The sequence below is a fragment of the Schistocerca cancellata genome, chromosome 9, assembly GCF_023864275.1.
Source record: "Schistocerca cancellata isolate TAMUIC-IGC-003103 chromosome 9, iqSchCanc2.1, whole genome shotgun sequence".
Lineage (NCBI taxonomy): Eukaryota > Metazoa > Arthropoda > Insecta > Orthoptera > Acrididae > Schistocerca > Schistocerca cancellata.
Window position 1 is genome coordinate 178,655,831 of NC_064634.1, and position 17,890 is coordinate 178,673,720.

Consider the following 17,890-nt stretch of genomic DNA (forward strand, 5'->3'; position numbering starts at 1 on the left):
TGAATTGTCGGTCCTCTTACGATCCTACTCGCCGGTCATCTTCTGTCTTCAGGAAACAAAGCTGCGTCCCCATGACCACTTTGTTCTCTCTCATTTTCAGTCCGTCCGATATGACCTCCCCTCTGTTGAAGGCACTCCAGCCCATGGAGGACTCATGATTCTTTTCCATGATACTCTCCATTATCACCCAATCCCCTTAAACAGTTCCTTCCAAGCTGTCGCCGTCTGTCTTTCCCTTTCTGGATACACGTTCTCTCTTTGTACTGTATACATTCCATCATCCACACCAATGGCACGAGCAGATCTCCTTCATCTTCTTGGTCAGCTTCCACCCCCCTATTTGCTGGTTGGGGACTTCAATGCCCACCACCCGCTTTGGGGATCTCCACATCCTTGTCCACGTGGCTCTCTATTGCTAGACATCTTCCACCAAGCGGATCTAGTTTGCCTCAACACTGGGGTCCCCACATTTTTGTCTGCCTCCACGACATATTTATCTCATTTGGACCTTGCGGTCGGTACTGTTCCGCTGGCTCGGCGCTTCGAATGGTTCACCCTGATGATACACACTCGAGTGACCACTTTCCATGTGTCCTTAGACTGCAGCCTCAACAGCCATATATGCGCCCGCGATGCTGGAAGTTTGCCCAAGCCGATTGGACACTTTTTTCGTCTCTAGCGACATTCGATGACCGTCGCTTTCCCAGCGTTGACGATGAGGTCACACATATTACCGACGTTATTCTTACAGCTGCGGAACGTTCAATACCACGCACCTCCGAATTGCCCCGGCGCCCCCCAGTTCCTTGGTGGAACGAGGCATGCCGTGACGCAATACGTGAGCGGCGACGTGCTCTTCGCATTTTCCGTCACCATCCTACTTTGGCCAACTGTATCCGCTATAAGCAGCTCCGTGCGCGATGCCGTCGCGTCATCCGCGATAGCAAGAAGGCAAGCTGGAAATTCTTTATTAGCTCATTTAACACCTTCACTCCCTCCTCGGAAGTTTGGAGTCGGCTTCGACGGTTCTCAGGCGCGCCTAGTTTCTCCCCGGTCTCTGGGCTCACTGTCGCGCATGATACCTTAGTGGACCCCGTCGCAATTTCTAACTCATTGGGTCAGCACTTTGCTGAGATTTCGGGCTCTTCAAATTACCCGCCAGCGTTTCTCCCGAAGAAACGTGCAGCGGAAGAGCGACATCTTGCTTTCTCCTCTCAAAATCACGAAAGCTACAATACTGTTTTCTCCATGCGGGAATTCCAACATGCCCTCTCTTCTTCTCGCTCCTCCGCCCCAGGACCGGATGGTACCCATGTCCAAATGTTGCTGCATTTATCAACCCATAGTCTGCGTTACCTCCTTCGCATTTATAATCGAATTTGGACCGACAGTACCTTTCCCCGACGGTGGCGGGAAGCTGTTGTCGTTCCCGTTCCGAAACCTGGAAAGGACAAACATCTCCCCTCTAGCTATCGCCCCATTTCTCTCACGAGTAGTGTCTGTAAGGTTTTGGAGCGTATGGTGAATTACCGTTTAGCTTGGTGGCTGGAATCCCGCAGTCTTCTAACACCAGCCCAATGCGGATTTCGGAAGCATCGTTCTGCAGTTGACCATCTTGTTGCTCTCTCCACTTATATCATGAACAATTTTCTCCGGAAACGCCAAACGGTAGCAATATTTTTTGATCTGGAGAGAGCATACGATACCTGTTGGAGGACAGGCATCCTCCGCACACTGTTCTCTTGTGGCTTTCGAGGCCGGCTGCCCCTTTTTCTTCGCGAATTTATGGCAGAGCGCACTTTTAGGGTGCGGGTGAACACTACTCTCTCCCGTACTTTCTCCCAAGAAAACGGGGTACCCCAGGGATCCGTGCTGAGTGTTGTACTGTTTGCCATCGCCATCAATCCAATTATGGATTGTCTGCTTCCTGATGTCTCAGGCTCCCTCTTTGTGGACGATTTTGCGATCCACTACAGCTCTCAACTGACCAGCCTTCTTGAACGGCGTCTTCAAGGATGTCTCAATCGCCTCCACTCGTGGAGCATTGAAACCGGCTTCCGTTTCTCACCCAGTAAGACCGTTTGTGTCAATTTTTGGCAACGTAAGGAGTTTCTTCCGCCCTCCTTACATCTAGGTCCTGTCAACCTTCCGTTTTCAGACGTCGCTAAATTCTTGGGTCTTATGTTTGACAGAAAACTGTGCTGGTCCTCCCACGTTTCCTATCTTTCGGCTCGCTGTCTGCGATCGCTTAACACCCTCCGTGTCCTGAATGGTACCTCCTGGGGAGCGGACCAAGTGGTCCTTCTCCGCCTCTATCGCGCCTTAGTGCGCTCGAAATTGGATTATGGAAGCATAGTCTACTCCTCTGCTCGGCCGTCTATTCTTCGGCGTCTCGACTCTATCCACCACCGTGGATTACGTTTAGTGTCTGGAGCTTTTTACACCAGCCCTGTGGAAAGCCTTTATGCTGAGACTGCTGAACCTCCGCTGTCCAATCGGCGAGCAGTCCTCCTGAGTCGTTATGCTAGCCATCTGTCTTCCATGCCTGCTAATCCAGCCCATGACCTTTTTTTCGACGCCTCCTTTGATGTAGGGTATGCAGACCGCTCCTCCTCCCTGCTACCCCCGGGAGTCCGCTTCCGTCAACTGCTCCATTCTCTTTCCTTCCGCTTTCCTTAAACCTTCTTGGCAACTTGGGGTACAGCACCACCTTGGCTCCGTCCCCGGATCTGCCTGCTCCGTGACCTTTGTCAATTTCCCAAGGATGGTACCCCTACACTTGTTTATCGTCGGGCATTTGCTGCTGTATGTGCACAAATGACGGACGCCACATTTATTTACACCGACGGCTCGAAAACATCGTTAGGTGTAGGGAGTGCCTATATTGTTGGCAACACCCCAAATCGCTTTCGGCTTCCCGACCAGTGTTCGGTTTATACTGCGGAGCTTTACGCTGTTCTCCAGGCTGTCCACTACATCCGCCGCCATCAGCGGATACAGTACGTTATCTGCTCTGATTCTCTCAGCTCTCTCCTCAGTCTCCAAGCTCTTTACCCTGTGCACCCTCTGGTCCACCGGATTCAGGACTGTCTGCGCTTGCTCCATCTGGGGGGCGTCTCGGTGGCGTTCCTCTGGCTCCCAGCACACGCTGGTATCTGTGGGAATGAGGCGGCCGATATAGCGGCCAAGGCTGCAGTCTCTCTTCCTCGGCCAGCTATTCAGTCGCTTCTATTCACCGATCTACGGAGCAGTTTATGTCACAAAGTTGCTCATTTATGGCATGGTCGGCACTTCCCCGTAATAAATTGCAGGAAGTGAAAACCCTTCCTTGCGCTTGGACCTCTTCCTCCCGAACGCGTCGTCGGGAGGAGGTAATTTTAGCTAGACTCCGGATAGGGCACTGTCTTTTTAGCCATCGACATCTTTTAAGCGGCGATCCTCCCCCACTCTGTCCCCACTGCTCTCAGCTGTGGACGGTACGACACCTTTTAATTGAATGCCCCTATTTTAATCCGTTACGCTCCCGTCTACAGCTATTGCCTGATCTATCGTCGATTTTAGCAGATGACACGCGCTCAGCCGACCGCGTTCTCCAGTTTATTAGTGACAGTGAACTGACGTCAGTCATTTGAAGCTTTTTTTTTGGGGACAACCACCCCCTTTCTGTAGTGGATTTTTAAGCATTCCTTCTATTTTTAGTTTCTCCAATTTTATGACTTTGTTCACATTGCTGCTGGTTTTCAATTTCGGTTTTTTACTGTCTTAAGTCACGGGCTGGGCGCTAATGACCATAGAAGTTTTGCGCCCTAAAACAAAAAAAAAAAAAAAAAAAAAAAAACAAAAAAACAAAACAAAAACAAAGGGTTTGGGACCAAGGGATTTGTCAATATGGAATCGCAATTGGCTCTGATATATTTCCAACATTGCAGCTGTTTTGTTGTTGTTACCAAGTAGCATTTTAATAAGTTTCACCAGCCAATATTAGGAGAGAACAACAGAATTTTGCAGTAGTCACATGTGTATCATTTATTTTCCTGCATCATCATCATGATGATGATGATGATGATGATGATGAAATGGCACTGGATGACGACCTCTCTTTTAGAAAGTAGGGAGGAGTGTGGTGGTACAAAGTTAATACCTACTTCAAACTGAATCAGAATATGGGCTATTTCATATTTTTTTCCGTAATTAAAGCTACAGAGCACAAAATTTTTATTGAATCGTGTAGACGCTAAAATTTCCAAAGACAACACCACTTTAAGGAGAACTGTACCTACAGCAGAAAGTTAGTCACTTCCAGTTTCATTTTTACTCTCATCGTCGTTCATGGTGGAAAGATGTTGATAAAGACACCACTTTCTTTTCACATCAGATAAAACTTCATTGACTTAAATGCTCTCTCTGTATTCCACTCTTTACCCAGTATTTTAAACACAGTAAATACACATCCATAGCAAGAGCGGGCATTGCCTGCAGGGGAAACACTAATTGTTGAAATTAAGTTTTTCAGAACAGCCAAAAGTTGCACTCAGTGTGTTTTATTGACTGGTTTTGCTCTTTGTTTGAACAGACAATTACTGTATTTTAAAGTGTAAATTCCAGAGTCCCTGATATTGTTCTTGTTAAATGAAACTGGGAAACTTATCAGTGAAATATGTCAAGACTTTTAGCTGTTCTGAAAAACTTAAATACAAATCTGCTCTAGAGATTAAACAAATCACTACTGAATCAACAAACATTTGATAGTGTGTCCACACTAGGAGAGGAGTATCAATGCCAATGAACTGCCAACACTGATGTTACCACCAGGAGACAGAACCACAATAAAGGCCAAATGCTTTGTTGGCTCAGATTTTCTGCCCCTACATATTACACAAATCTCAGCCAACAAAACAGTTGACTGCCTTATATTGGCCCTCGTTGGCTTAGTGTATATGTGCCTTAAGGGGTTTATTGGCTGTTAAGATTAATAGGCAAGAAGTGTTGTGTTTCGGTTACTGTGGGAGTCAGCATTGACACAAACAAATAAGGACAGAAATTGCAATGGCCAGTGGCAGGAATCCAGAAATGTCTGTACATAACACTTGCAGATTAATAAAACACTTTATTTCTAAAAAGAAAAGAAACATAAAGTAACTTCTCATTATGAGGTGGCTTGAGGGGCTTCCTGCGAGTCCTACATGCAACTATTTTTACATTCCATTACTACTCGCAGAACACAGGCTAGGTGTCATCTTCCTATTACTCAGTACTGGTGCTCACAAAGTCGACGACCAAACTGAGAAATGGGCAGCTGGATAAGTCAGCCTTGAAGCCTTGACAAGGAGCCACTGAACTTTTGTCTTCCTGGAAGTGTGGCGCTGCCCGCTCTTTCCATTGTTGCACGGATCAGCGCCTTCTTGATGATGTATCACGGCACCGCGTCAGTGCGCAGTTAATGCTTTAGGACTGCACAGGAAGCACTGAGTACTTTTTAACTCCCTGGGAGCCCTGTGACAGACAATAGACAAATGAAAATATAGATTTTTTGTGAAGCTGGTTGAGTAAATGGTCTACCTGTTCCACATTCGGTTTGAATTTTCTGTAGTATGTTAATTTTATCTGAAATAATTGTAGTTCTTTCAAGGTTTTTTGAGGTGGAAGATTATTTATTGCCTGTGCATTCTTGACTGATGTTAGTTACTACCCTCCTCCTAATATCTTCTAACATATTATATTGGAGTCTCTGAGTGCATGGATATTTTAACTTATTGCTCTTATAAGTACCCTTGTACAGCGCGGTCAACCAGGTAATTTACACAGAGAGATTCCCTGTGGATGACTTGATGCAAATACCTTTGTAATACAGCCAGCAAACAAGATTTGCAATGGCAGTTTATTGTATTAATACATGCCATAAGGCATATTTACTATTAGGATCTGCTGGGTTTCCATTTTAAGTGTCAGTTGCAGTTATGCATCAGCAAAATCTATTTTGGAGAAGTATTGACTCACAGCTAGTTTTGCCAATAACTCTCCTGGCAATGGAGTAAGGTATAGATAGACATTATTTGGTAGTTAATGGCAGTCTTAAAAGTGGACACATCCATGTATAGGTCCAGTACATTTGTGAACCTTGGTAATGCCCATTGACTACCTGCAGTGGAGGTAGTGACTTCCATTCCGTGTAAGCAATCCAGGTTTTGTCTTTTGCATGACAAATGGAACTGGATTAATTCTGCAAAATTGAAGCTGTGTTAAAGCTTTTAACCCTCCTGCTGCTTGAGACGCACCAATCTGCTTGGCGCGCTGAGGCACCACAGACTGCGGCGTAATCAGGCTACCTGCGCTGCATGCCTGTCCCTCAGAGCCGCCACCACGGCCGGATCAGCTCGTGCTGCCCAACCTGCCCTGTACTGAATACTTCTTGGTTGATTGCGACTCGCACAGAGCCAGTGTGAATTTTTGGCGACTTTGACTTGTAATATCTCAAGTAATAGTTTTTGTAAAGAAATCAAATTTGGCCATCTTGTACAACTTTATGCATTCTCTTAAAAATAATAATGAAAAGAATTTTAGTAGCCATATTGAGCCAGAAAATTGTTGGTAAATTGGCCAAAAAAAATAGACACCTGAAAAAATTTCAAAGTATGGCTTCTTGCATCTCCTGAACTAATGCTATGATGAACGTGAAACTTGGCATGGATTAACCTTATAACACAAGGTTCTTACATATAAAGTTTCATTACCACAGCACTATCCAGTACTGAATGAATTACATGCAAATTTGAAGATTTTGTAAAAATGTCAAAAATGTGGTATTTTCGTTCTGATTTTGGTAAAAAAAACTATGGTCTGTAAAACATACCAAGCTGTATAACTGGAATGAAAATTGGGCACGAAAATCTGGCCCGAAAACAGTGAAAACTTCGGATTTGCATATCTAGTATAGTGACTGCATGATGAAAATGAAATTTAGTGTGCAATAGATTAACAGCCCAATGATAAGGAATAAAAAAATTTATTCCCCTATTTTCCAATAATCTACAAATTAGTTTAAAAATGTCGATTTTTATGAAAAGATGTAAGCAGGGTATATTCAGTACTACTTTTACAAATACGGTTTTCTAGTAATGCTTCAAAATCAATCTCATTCAAACAACAAATTTTAAGCACCTCCACGCTTCCCGGAACAATGAATTTAATTTCCAATATCGGCTAACAGAGGCAAATTAACAAGAAAAATTACACTGAGAACAGAGTATTAACTTTGGCATGTTGTTTCACATTGGTTAAAGGCATTTAAATCTGTTATGGGGAAAAGGTCGTGTACAAGTAGACTGAATGTGATTTATATTTGTACTACTCTTATATTTGTACTACTCAGGAGAAAAGAATATAACTGTCCATGTTACATGTTAATAATAGAAATGTATCTTATGTAAATTAATAATTGGGTTTTGTTATACTGGCGCAATGTACTTGGCGTAATTACATTTGCCACGATATAAATATTGCGCCATCTCAACCACAAAAGTTTGTTCATTTGCCAATAAACTGCTACATATGAAGTAGTCAGGCTTCATTTAGTAATTTTACACCTGTCACATCTATTTCCCTTCCTTATTTTATATATAGCAATTCATTCAGAAGTGTCAATAAATTTTCTCAGATTTAGTTTCCAGTGATTAGTAATGCTTCTTTGTATGATAAGTCTCAAAGCAGGGTACAACACATGATGGAACATTGCAAGTTTTGCATTGGTATCTAGTTTCCTGGCACACTTCGTCTCATGCAGACCAGGCAACTGCTCATTAGCCTACTTCTCTGCAAATGTTCACTCAAGATAACAGGCGGAAAATCTCTCTCTGTGAATCGCAGAGGATTCTCATCATCGTAGCGCCTTCCCCTACCAGCTTTTTTTTCTATTGTGTAGCATATTTTTCTACAGTCACCCTTATGAGAATCCCTTGTAAGAGAAAGGTGAAACTCTGCGAGTTCCATTTTTCATCCTGTTACTGACTGGTGGAGAGCATGAGCATTTACAGTGCACAAATCCAGAATGTGAAAACAATATCTCTTGTACCCTTTCACAGTCTTATGCACTGATTCCACTGAGCTCAGTAACATGTCACAACGATCAACTGCACCCATACTCGAATTGTAATCTACAATACATTGCCATTTCTGTATTTTTTTGCCAGTATTTCTGTCAGTCTTCCAGTCTTCTGTTTCAACCTTTTGTGTTGTGTGACTTGTCATCAACATGCACACCTCTCTTGTCGCACCACTTGATAGCAAGGACTTTGTCAGTTGACTTAAGCCCAGTTTCTCCTCATTTTAATTTCTTTTGCAGTTTTGGTATGTTGCGCCCATTCTTATGAACAGCGCCACATGTGGCTGTTTCATGATTGTGAAGCCAAAGGAACAGGTCCAGGTTGGAGTACTAATTATCAACATATAGAATATTACTCTGTTCCAAATATGGTCACTTAAGAGTTGTATCACTACGTTGCCACTTTTCCCAAATTGTGGAACCCAATTTCTGTTGTTGCGCCTGTATATACAATAAAATCCAAAATACACCCACTCTGACAGTTGCATGGTACAAATGTCTTTATTCCAAATCTACTTTGAACAGAAAGAGACTTTCATCTATACAAAGCTTGTGATGTGGGCAAAATGAATTAAGAAATGTCTTAAAAGCTTTCTCAACAATTGTCCTAATTTTAAATAGATTGTTGCCTCCCATACTCAATTATCACGGATGTGTAACACACTCAGAAGTAGACAATGCTGGAAACTGGTGTGTTCAAAAATGTGTCTCTGGGCCAATAATCACTTAATTTTAACTTCTGAATTTGCGCCATTAGAAGGCAGATAGTGACAAAACAATACATTTCCTCAAATCCAGTATCTTTCCACTTTGACAGTTGAGGATTCAGATTCTGTAGTATTTTCTCTGGTGTAAATGTAAAAATGATTTGTTTCAACTGCAATAAATTGCAACAGTTCTTGAGACGTAAATATCACAAAAATGAAAGAATGCTTGGGTCAGTATCTAATTGAAATTTGTGTCCTGAGCTCGAGTCATCGAAGTAATGGTTTAACGGCTAGAAATAGGTTTCTTTCCAGTCAAATGTATCACTTAAGTGGGTTCTTTGCCAAACCATTTCACTGTCACTTTCCGATTCCTCGGATTCAGAGGAACTGCTAGCTGTGATTCTTGCTCTCCCCTCTGATGTAAAGAGCTGAGGACTACAGCTTAGAGATTCTGTTGAAGACTTATCACTGCCAGCAATGTCAGATAATTCACACTCACTGTCGCTCTTAGTCACATATCTCATGTAGAAAACAAGAAAACTGACAAAAACACAGGAATCAAAGTTGAATTCTACAAAGAGGGAACACATCAACGAACATACATTCGCACTCTCGAACTATACAGTCAGACCACTGAATAGCTACTGGAAGAGCAGGACGGAAGGACAGCTCTGCGTGTTTACACGTCTGTAGCGCTCAGGTAGCTTTGACTCAGTGCGCCTAAACTTGTCCATAGCATGGGAAAGGCCTGTGGCGCAGTATGCATAAACACATCCTTAGCACTCCAGGGAGGACCCAAGGGCTGCGCTTAGACACGTCAGGCGCACCAAGGGAACAGCGAGGCATGACGACTTAATATGTCCCCAGCAGTCAAAGGGTTAAAGAAATTTAAGTTGAAGTTTTTTCAACACAACTTAGTTCAGTCACAGAAAATTGTTCGAAATCTCAACACACCATTTCCAGTTTGTGTAACAGTAGGGTATGAGAAAAGATTTATATTTATGTTGATTTTTAAACTGAGTAGTGATTAAGCATAAAAATGTGACTCCGCAATCAGATCCAGAGAACATTGCATAGATTTCAAAAATGTGTTAGAAGCTTCGGACAAAGCTAGATGTAAAAATGCTACTTCTGTGCATATATTTTTGTGTTAGCTCTCATCTTAATTTGACCTCATAGTGGTATTATTTGTTTGATGTATGTCACTACTCGCATCTTTGTGAAAATAATCATTAGAGAGCCCAGATGCCCATGTTTTTATATTAAGAGACTCTGCTGCTGCCATGTCCACCCAGAACTTTACTTTATTCTGAAAAGGAAAGTTGCCACTCACCATATAGTGGAGATACTGTCTTTCCTTATCCATAGCCAGAACCCAGTCCCACATACTGTTCTGCGTTGTTGCTTGGCTCATGGAATCCCCCCCCCCCCCCCCTATTGGCCTTACCATCAAATTACCCATCTCTGGCTCCCACCCCTCCTTTCACAGTGACTTCCACCTGTTCAGATTCCAGCAATCCTTAGCCCTCACCAGCATAGTCCTACAACACCATATCAACCAAGCCCAAACCTCCTTGTAGTACCTTCTCTCAATCTGAAAAATTCTCCTGCTATGCAATCCCAAATTCCTGGAACCCATAACACACTTTCAAACTCTTGCCCTCCACGAACTAGAGCAACATGCACAATGCCAACTCAAAAAGCTCTCCACCCTGCTCCCTTCCTACTGCTGCCTTAGAGTACCACTGTCCATCACTTCAACAACAACCTCAAAATGTCCCCACGTCCCCTTGTAGCTGACAAACTCTGCCTCGCAGACCTACTACATTTACCCCACCCTCCAAAACTCCCTTCCACCACCACACAGAATCCAGAACATAAACAGACCTGAAATACAGTCCTGAACCTTTTCATCAGAAGCCTTAGCCTCAAAGGTCTCAACTTTTGCCCCATTTCCAAATTCAATCACACAGGACTTGTTAAAGACCTACACTCCTTCTCCCGGTTCCTACAGTGGGAATGCTTTTTTGCCACCAACCCTACCAGTCAGACTCAACCAAAGACCAATGTTGAACACTCCTCCATCCAACCGTGATTGAGCCCCACTGCCCCCACTCCTAGTCACCCCCCTGTTATCTTCCAGAATTTCTTAATCTCGAACCTTACATCCACGGAAAGAAACACAGTCCACCATCTACAAACTGATTCCAACCTTATAATCCTACCTGTGGATAAAGGGTCCAGTACTGTTGTTTTGAACCACAAGGATTATCTGGCAGAGGGACTCTGCCAGCTGTCAGATACATCCACCTACAAATCTTGCCACAGTGAGCACATTCCAGAAATCAAACAGGATCTCCAGTCGCTCCTGAAATCCTTCGGCCCATCCCAGAACTTCTCAATGGAGTCCATGTCTCTGTTTATACCTACCACTCCCCGCACTCCTACTGTCGACAAGCTTCCTAAAGTCCATAAACCCAACCACCTAGGACACTCCATAGTAGCTGGTTACCGTGCCCCCACTGAGAGAACCTCTGCTCTTGTAGACCAACACCTTCAACCTATAACCCAGAACCTTCCCTCCTATATAAAAGATACTAACCATTTCCTCCACCAACTCTCCACAGTTCCTGTCCCGTTACCACACGGTGCCCTGCTCATCACTATTGATGCCACCCCTCTTCACACGAACATGCCTAATGCTTGTGGCCTTACCACTATTGAACACTACCTTTTCCAATTCCCAATGGATTCCAAACCAACAACCTCCTTCCTAGTCGCCAGTACAAACTACTACATCCTCATCCACAATTACTGCTCCTTTGAAGGCATTACCTACAGACAGATCTGGGGTATGGCTATGGGCACGCGCATGGCACCATCCTATGCCAGTCCATTCATGGGCCATATAGAGGAATTCTTTCTAAACACCCAGAACCGTAAACCCCTCAGATGTTTCAGATTGATTAATGACATCTTTGCGGTTTGGATCGAGGTTGAGGACATTCTATCCACATTCATCCAGAAACTCAACAACTTATCCGCCATTTGCTTTGCCTGGTCCTACTCAACCCAACAAGCCACCTTCCTAGGTGTTGACCTCCACCTCAAAGATTGCTACATCAGTTTCTCTGTCCATATCAAACCTACTAACCACCAGCAATTCCTCCACTTAGACAGCTGCCACCCGTTCCATACCAAGAAGTCCCTTCCATACGGCCTAGTTACTCGTGGTTGTCACATCTGCAGTGACAACAGTCCTCCTCAAAATATATCGAGGGTGTCACCGAAGCCTTTACAAACTGTAATTATCCTCCCAACCTTGTACAAAAAGAAATCTTGTTTTGCTTTTATTTTCTTTAAATATTTGTATTTCTTCCTTTCTCTTGTGATATTTAATTTTTTAGCACTTTATTATTATTTTTTCCTAAAAGTTTTATTCTTGCTTGTTTATTTACTTTTTCTTTGTATTATATGCAAGTTTTGTTAAACTAAATGTTCTTTTTGCCGTAATTTGATTTAATTGTCTAGTGATCTTGGACTTAGCAATTGATTTAGTATTGGCATAATTCATGCCAGCAGCCACGGTTATACAATTGATACAAGTGAATATTATTGGTTAAAACAGTTATTTATATTCTTTGGGTTAAAATATAAATTTGAAAGGTGAAATGTTAAAATTCATATATGGCCCTTTTTATGAACCTGTAAAATAGGGTTAGATACCCTATTGTTTTAAATGTTAATTTTACTTACCAGGGTAGTATTAGTTAAGGTCTTTAAACCCAAAGAATTTGGCAGTATCTCACTCTGTTCAGAGGAACCTACCCCATGATCGATAATACACGATTTACTCTACTTAATTTACTTGTTTGTTTTATCTCCTTATCTCCATTATCAGAGAATCTTTTAGAGTTACAATTCTCAGGATTTATAATTATAAAATTTCAGGTCAAGGTGCAGCCCATGATTAAGAGGTGGTTTCTAGTCTCCCACCACCTCACAAAGTCCCACTGTCCAGCCACAGATGAGCATTACCCTCGTAATTCTGTACCACCCAGGAGTGGTGCAACTGAATTACATTTTCTGCCAGGGTTTTGACTACCTCCCATGGGGCTGTGAAATGAGGAAAGTCCTGCCCACTATCCTTCCCACCCGTCCCACAGTGGTATTTCGCTGTCCACCGAACCTACACAATATACTCGTCCATCCCTACCCTGTCCCTGCTCCCAACCCCTTACCTCATGGCTCATACCCCTGTGATAGACCTAAATGAAAGATCTGTCCTATACATCCTCCCACGACCACCTACTCCAGTCCGGTCACAAACATCACCTACCCCATCAAAGGCAGGGCTACCAGTGAAACAGGTCATGTGACCTGCAAGCTAAGCTGCAACCACTGTGCTGCATTCTATGTGGGCATGACTACCAACAAGCTGTCTGTCCACATGAATGGCCACCAACAAACTATGATAAAGAACCAAGTGGACCACACTATTGCTGAACATGCTGCCAAACGTGACATCCTTTATTTCAATGACCACTTCACAGCCTGTGCCATATGGATCCTTCCCACCAACAGCTGCTTTTCTGAATTACTTATGCGGCAACTTTCCTGCAATATATCCTATGTTCCCATAACTCTCCTGGCCTCAACCTTCATTAGTCATTGTCCTCTACTATGTAGCCACTTCTCTGTTCCCATTCCAGCACTACACAGCCCTCATTCTTCCATCACACTCAGTCTTTTTACTTTTCTCCTTTTCTGCTATCCCCCCCCCCCCCACCGCCCCTCTCTGCTGCCATCTCTGTAACCTCCCGACTGCACATAACTCCCCTACCCTCTTTCCACCTCGTCCCTGCACGCTCCCGAACAGCATGTCACTGTCTGCCACCCCAACCTTCTGTCCTTCCCCCTCCCTGCCCCAGCCTCCTCCTTATGCCCACACAGTCTCCACTCCCATCATGCACTGGTGTTGCTGCTCACAGTGTGCCTCAGTTGTCTGAGACTGCAGTCTCGTGTGTGTGTCTGTGTCTGTGTCTGTGTCTGTGTGTGTGTGTGTGTGTGTGTGTGTGTGTGTGTGTGTGTGTGTGTGTCTCTCTCTCTCTCTCTCTCTCTCTCTCTCTCTCTGTGTGTGTGTGTGTGTGTGTGTGTGTGTGTGTGTGTGTGTGTGTGTGTGTGTGTGTGTGTGTGTCTCTGTGTGTGTGTGTGTGTGTGTGTGTGTGTGTGTGTCTCTGTGTGTGTGTGTGTGTGTGTGTGTGTGTCTGTGTGTGTGTGTCGTCTAATTTTGCCACTTCGTTAGCATTAATGCCCATTGTAATTAATAACTAGCCGAGAGGAACAATTGTTAATTGAAGAAGTGTCTGCTGAACAGTATTAACAGTGTACTATGTGCTCAGTAGTCTTCATTCGTTAAGTGATGAAAAACATCATTTCTGTATACTAGCTGCTTTGAAGTCTTCAAACAGTCTTTGTACAACCAACATTATCTGAAATAACTGAGCAATTTTTAGAACATTCATAAGACTCAGCACTAAGGCATTATCCAAATCAGAACCTACTTCATGTTCTGATGACAGTTACACCATTATGTCTCATATTTGAAATTCAGCATATTATCCATTATAGACTTGACATATGAAGTTGCACTGTCAGGAAAGTCCACCAACCAGGATGAATGAGGATGACCACATTTATTATGGCACTGAATTGAAGGTGAACGGCTACTACAGGAGTCAGGTGCCCCTAATGTTCAGACAGAAAATTCCGTATATGAGAAAATGACAAGTTGCTAAGATTTGTGAGCGACTTTTAGTTTTGACACCACTCTGCAAAACTCACTGCTAGAAGACAACAGTACTGCACATTGACTAATCAGATTTTCTTAATTGCTTGTCTGGCACAATAGCTCTAAACAGTGGAGTAGGTAAACTTTCCTAATGTTGTTTGCCTCATCGAAACTAGAGAAAGATGGAATAGGTGAGTGTGTAATAGATATTGAACTCCCTGTGAAGTTGCAGCTTCAGTTCCTTAAGTTTCTGTTATTTCTACTGCTGCTGTTGCTGGAATGCTTGTCATCACTGCCAATGTTGTTTTCACAGCATCAGGAATCCATCCTGCCTTGATGCAAACCCACAGACTTCTTTCTTTGACTGTCACCAATTTAGTACCCCACAAGATATACCACTAAAAAGTTCATTACAAGATGGACAACAGAGAGCAGATTCACAACATTTAGTCTTCAGTGCAGTTCACATACAGTTGTCAAAGGCAAGCAGAAGCGCCACTCCATTTTTGGTTCATCTTACTACAAATAATTGAAGCCAAAGTCTTCGTAAACTAATTTAAACACTCCAGTCAGCAGCCAAGCAAAATTCCACATCCAGATTGGGTTATCATAGGCACATAACAGATGGTTTCATGTAACAAAACAGACTACTCTTAGCCTGCCATGCCCCCAGTTCTATGGGCCACTTATCAACACTGGCTCTCCCCAGCATAGCTGCATCAGTTCATTACGGGATCAAAGCTGGGTAATAGCTGCCTTCAAGTGACAGCTATTGCTGCCATGCACTGTATCTGCTAGGCCCCACCCCATAGAGATTATACTCCACACAGTCCTTATCTACACTCGTGCCAATAAATTAAGGATAATTGCAGTATATGGTGCCACACAACATGGCATTATACAAAACTGGCACTAATAGCATAGGCACATAGGGAACACCCATGACACAGATCTGCAAGTCCACGGTATTGGTGATAAGTTGAGAAAACAGTCCCGAAATACATGTGCTACAAAACGCCACTGTTTCCTGCGCATGTACCCCGAAATCAGGTGTGCAGGGGTTTTCCATTTTTGGCACCTCATTGAGAGACTAGATTAAATTGATTAAATTGTACAGATTATTAATTGAAAATATAATTGATAGTGCAAAATAATTTGATTGCATTTGTTCAGTTGTACATAATATATATTGCCTTTTATAAATATTACCTGACAAAGCAAACTGGTTACCTGGTTGGGGTGGTAGTACTGTTGTGCTTACAACCAATAAGCAGGGGCAGGAGTTAGTAATATTATAAACTCGAGTAGTAAAAGTGGGGCCATGCCACTGCTACGCATCTTTGTGCCTGATTGAATGACGTGCCCATTTAGAACAAGAACAGAAACAGAAACTTTAAAGTATTTCTCCCCTTTTCTCCTTTTCTGTCCATGATGCTTTGTTGCTATTAAAACTGCCTTAGAGGCCAATGTAACTGTTCTCCACATAAGTGTGTCTCGATTTCTCATCTACTGCTTCCATGTGTGATAATGCTGACTCTTTGTTTGAATATGTGCTGACAGATATTTGAAGGATGAGGAAATTTGATAGGTTAGAGTGTGATATTTTTGGCATATTAAAACTACAGATCTTACTCTTTGCAAGTTTCCCAACCATTTGTATAGGATTTAGGCCAAGATGTTACAGTGGCAGTAGGAGGGAGAATTATTTTCTGCCAGAATTTTATTATTCAAATAAACAGAGGTTGGTGCTTCTTAATTAATGCCTAAAGTTTGGCTTTTCTTGTTACTATGTACTCAATTTTTTTTCCTGTCAATTTCTACATGGGAGTTCGAATTTTTCTATCCCTCATCTCCATACGATGACTGATCCATACTTGTTGTTTTTCAAATCAAATTGTATTCACGTAATAGTTTTCCTGTGAATTTCTTCACTGTGGAAGTCTAGTTCTGTGTGACAACAGGTAGGAGGTTCTTTGTATTGTTAATAGTATTGCAGACATTATCAGTAAAATTTGTCATAGCTTCTTGCAGAGATCAAAAAACACTCTCACACTCACACACACTTCTTTGAATTACAGTGTGACATGCCAAAGTAAATTCCTGCTATTGCTAGGTAACCAGTTCACCTTGCTAATTAATATTTAATATCCAATACATATTTGTTTTCCATAATAATATGTATATAAACTATTTTATAAATCCAAAGTATATAATCATATCCCTACTGCCTTTTTCATTCTTCATGCCAAAACATTTATTAATGAGCAGTACATTGTCACACATCATTCATTGAGCATATTCAGACCATCAACAACTGAACAGAGAAACAACAAGAGTAATGCTCATATTTGCAAAGTAAATAGGGTACAAAATGCAGAATTCTAGAATAAATTTTCACGCCGCAGCAGAGTCTGCACTGACTTGAAATTGTTTAGATTTTAAAAAGCTTTCTTCCATTGCAGTTTATTATGTAAGATGTTGCTCTCATATTGATCTTCCAGACATTTTAAGTCTTCCAGATATTTTATAAACAAAAATATCTAGGAACATTTTAATTTAAGCCTGAATTACTGTTCTTTGTAGTCATATACTTACTTTACTAGTTTTTTATTTGATAAGGTAGCTTATTGAAAAAAATTCAGCAGACATTTAAGATCTTAATCATTTAGTGTTCCCCATTTGTAAACCTAATTGTGACATTCCCCTGTATTACAGTTATGCACATTCTTACTTAGTAACATATTGTAATTTAGTTTCATGTATGTATGTTGGTATACTGCAAATTTATTTAGACCCTTGTATCTCTGAGTGTGTCTAGAATAGATTTCTGAAATACATGTATTGGCCTTCTATTGTAGATTTACCTGTAAACATTTGTAGAACTCTCCCACAGTGGAGTATAATAGGGGAGAGGGGGGGAGAGAGAGAGAGAGAGAGAGAGAGGGGGGGGGGGAGGGGGGGGAAGACTGTGTGAATGTGTGTGTGTGTGTGTGTGTGTGTGTGTGTGTGTGTGTGTGCACATTTGGCACTAGAAGTTACATTTTTTGAACAATGCTGCATCTAAATTTAGAAAATGGAGTATAAGTACATTAATTAAATATGAATAGTTTTGGTGGATTACTTTATTTGATAGGAATGACCCGTATTTTTTTCTGGTTACAGATTCTTTATGATATCCACATCAATTTCGAACAATATGTTTAGTCCTGCAAAGGCTAATAGTGATTAAAGGTCAGCACAGATTTTGACTATTACTCAGTAGTATTCTTTTTGTTTTCTTTGGAAGACTGTTTG

The 17,890-nt window shown here is 42.2% G+C and overlaps 1 protein-coding gene across 7 annotated transcripts in view; it reads left to right on the forward strand.

The window, feature by feature from the left end:
- LOC126100705 (RILP-like protein homolog) overlaps positions 1 to 17,890 on the forward strand; it is a 187,071-nt gene that overhangs the window by 152,604 nt on the left and 16,577 nt on the right. For 3 of the 7 annotated variants that reach the window (XM_049911323.1, XM_049911325.1, XM_049911327.1), the window contains one exon: positions 17,759 to 17,827. The exons of the other annotated variants lie outside the window; for them this stretch is intronic. In XM_049911323.1, coding sequence (XP_049767280.1) covers positions 17,759 to 17,825 — 67 coding nt within the window. In that variant the 3' untranslated portion in view covers positions 17,826 to 17,827. The remainder of the gene's footprint in view (positions 1 to 17,758; positions 17,828 to 17,890) is intronic. 7 annotated transcript variants of the gene reach the window in all.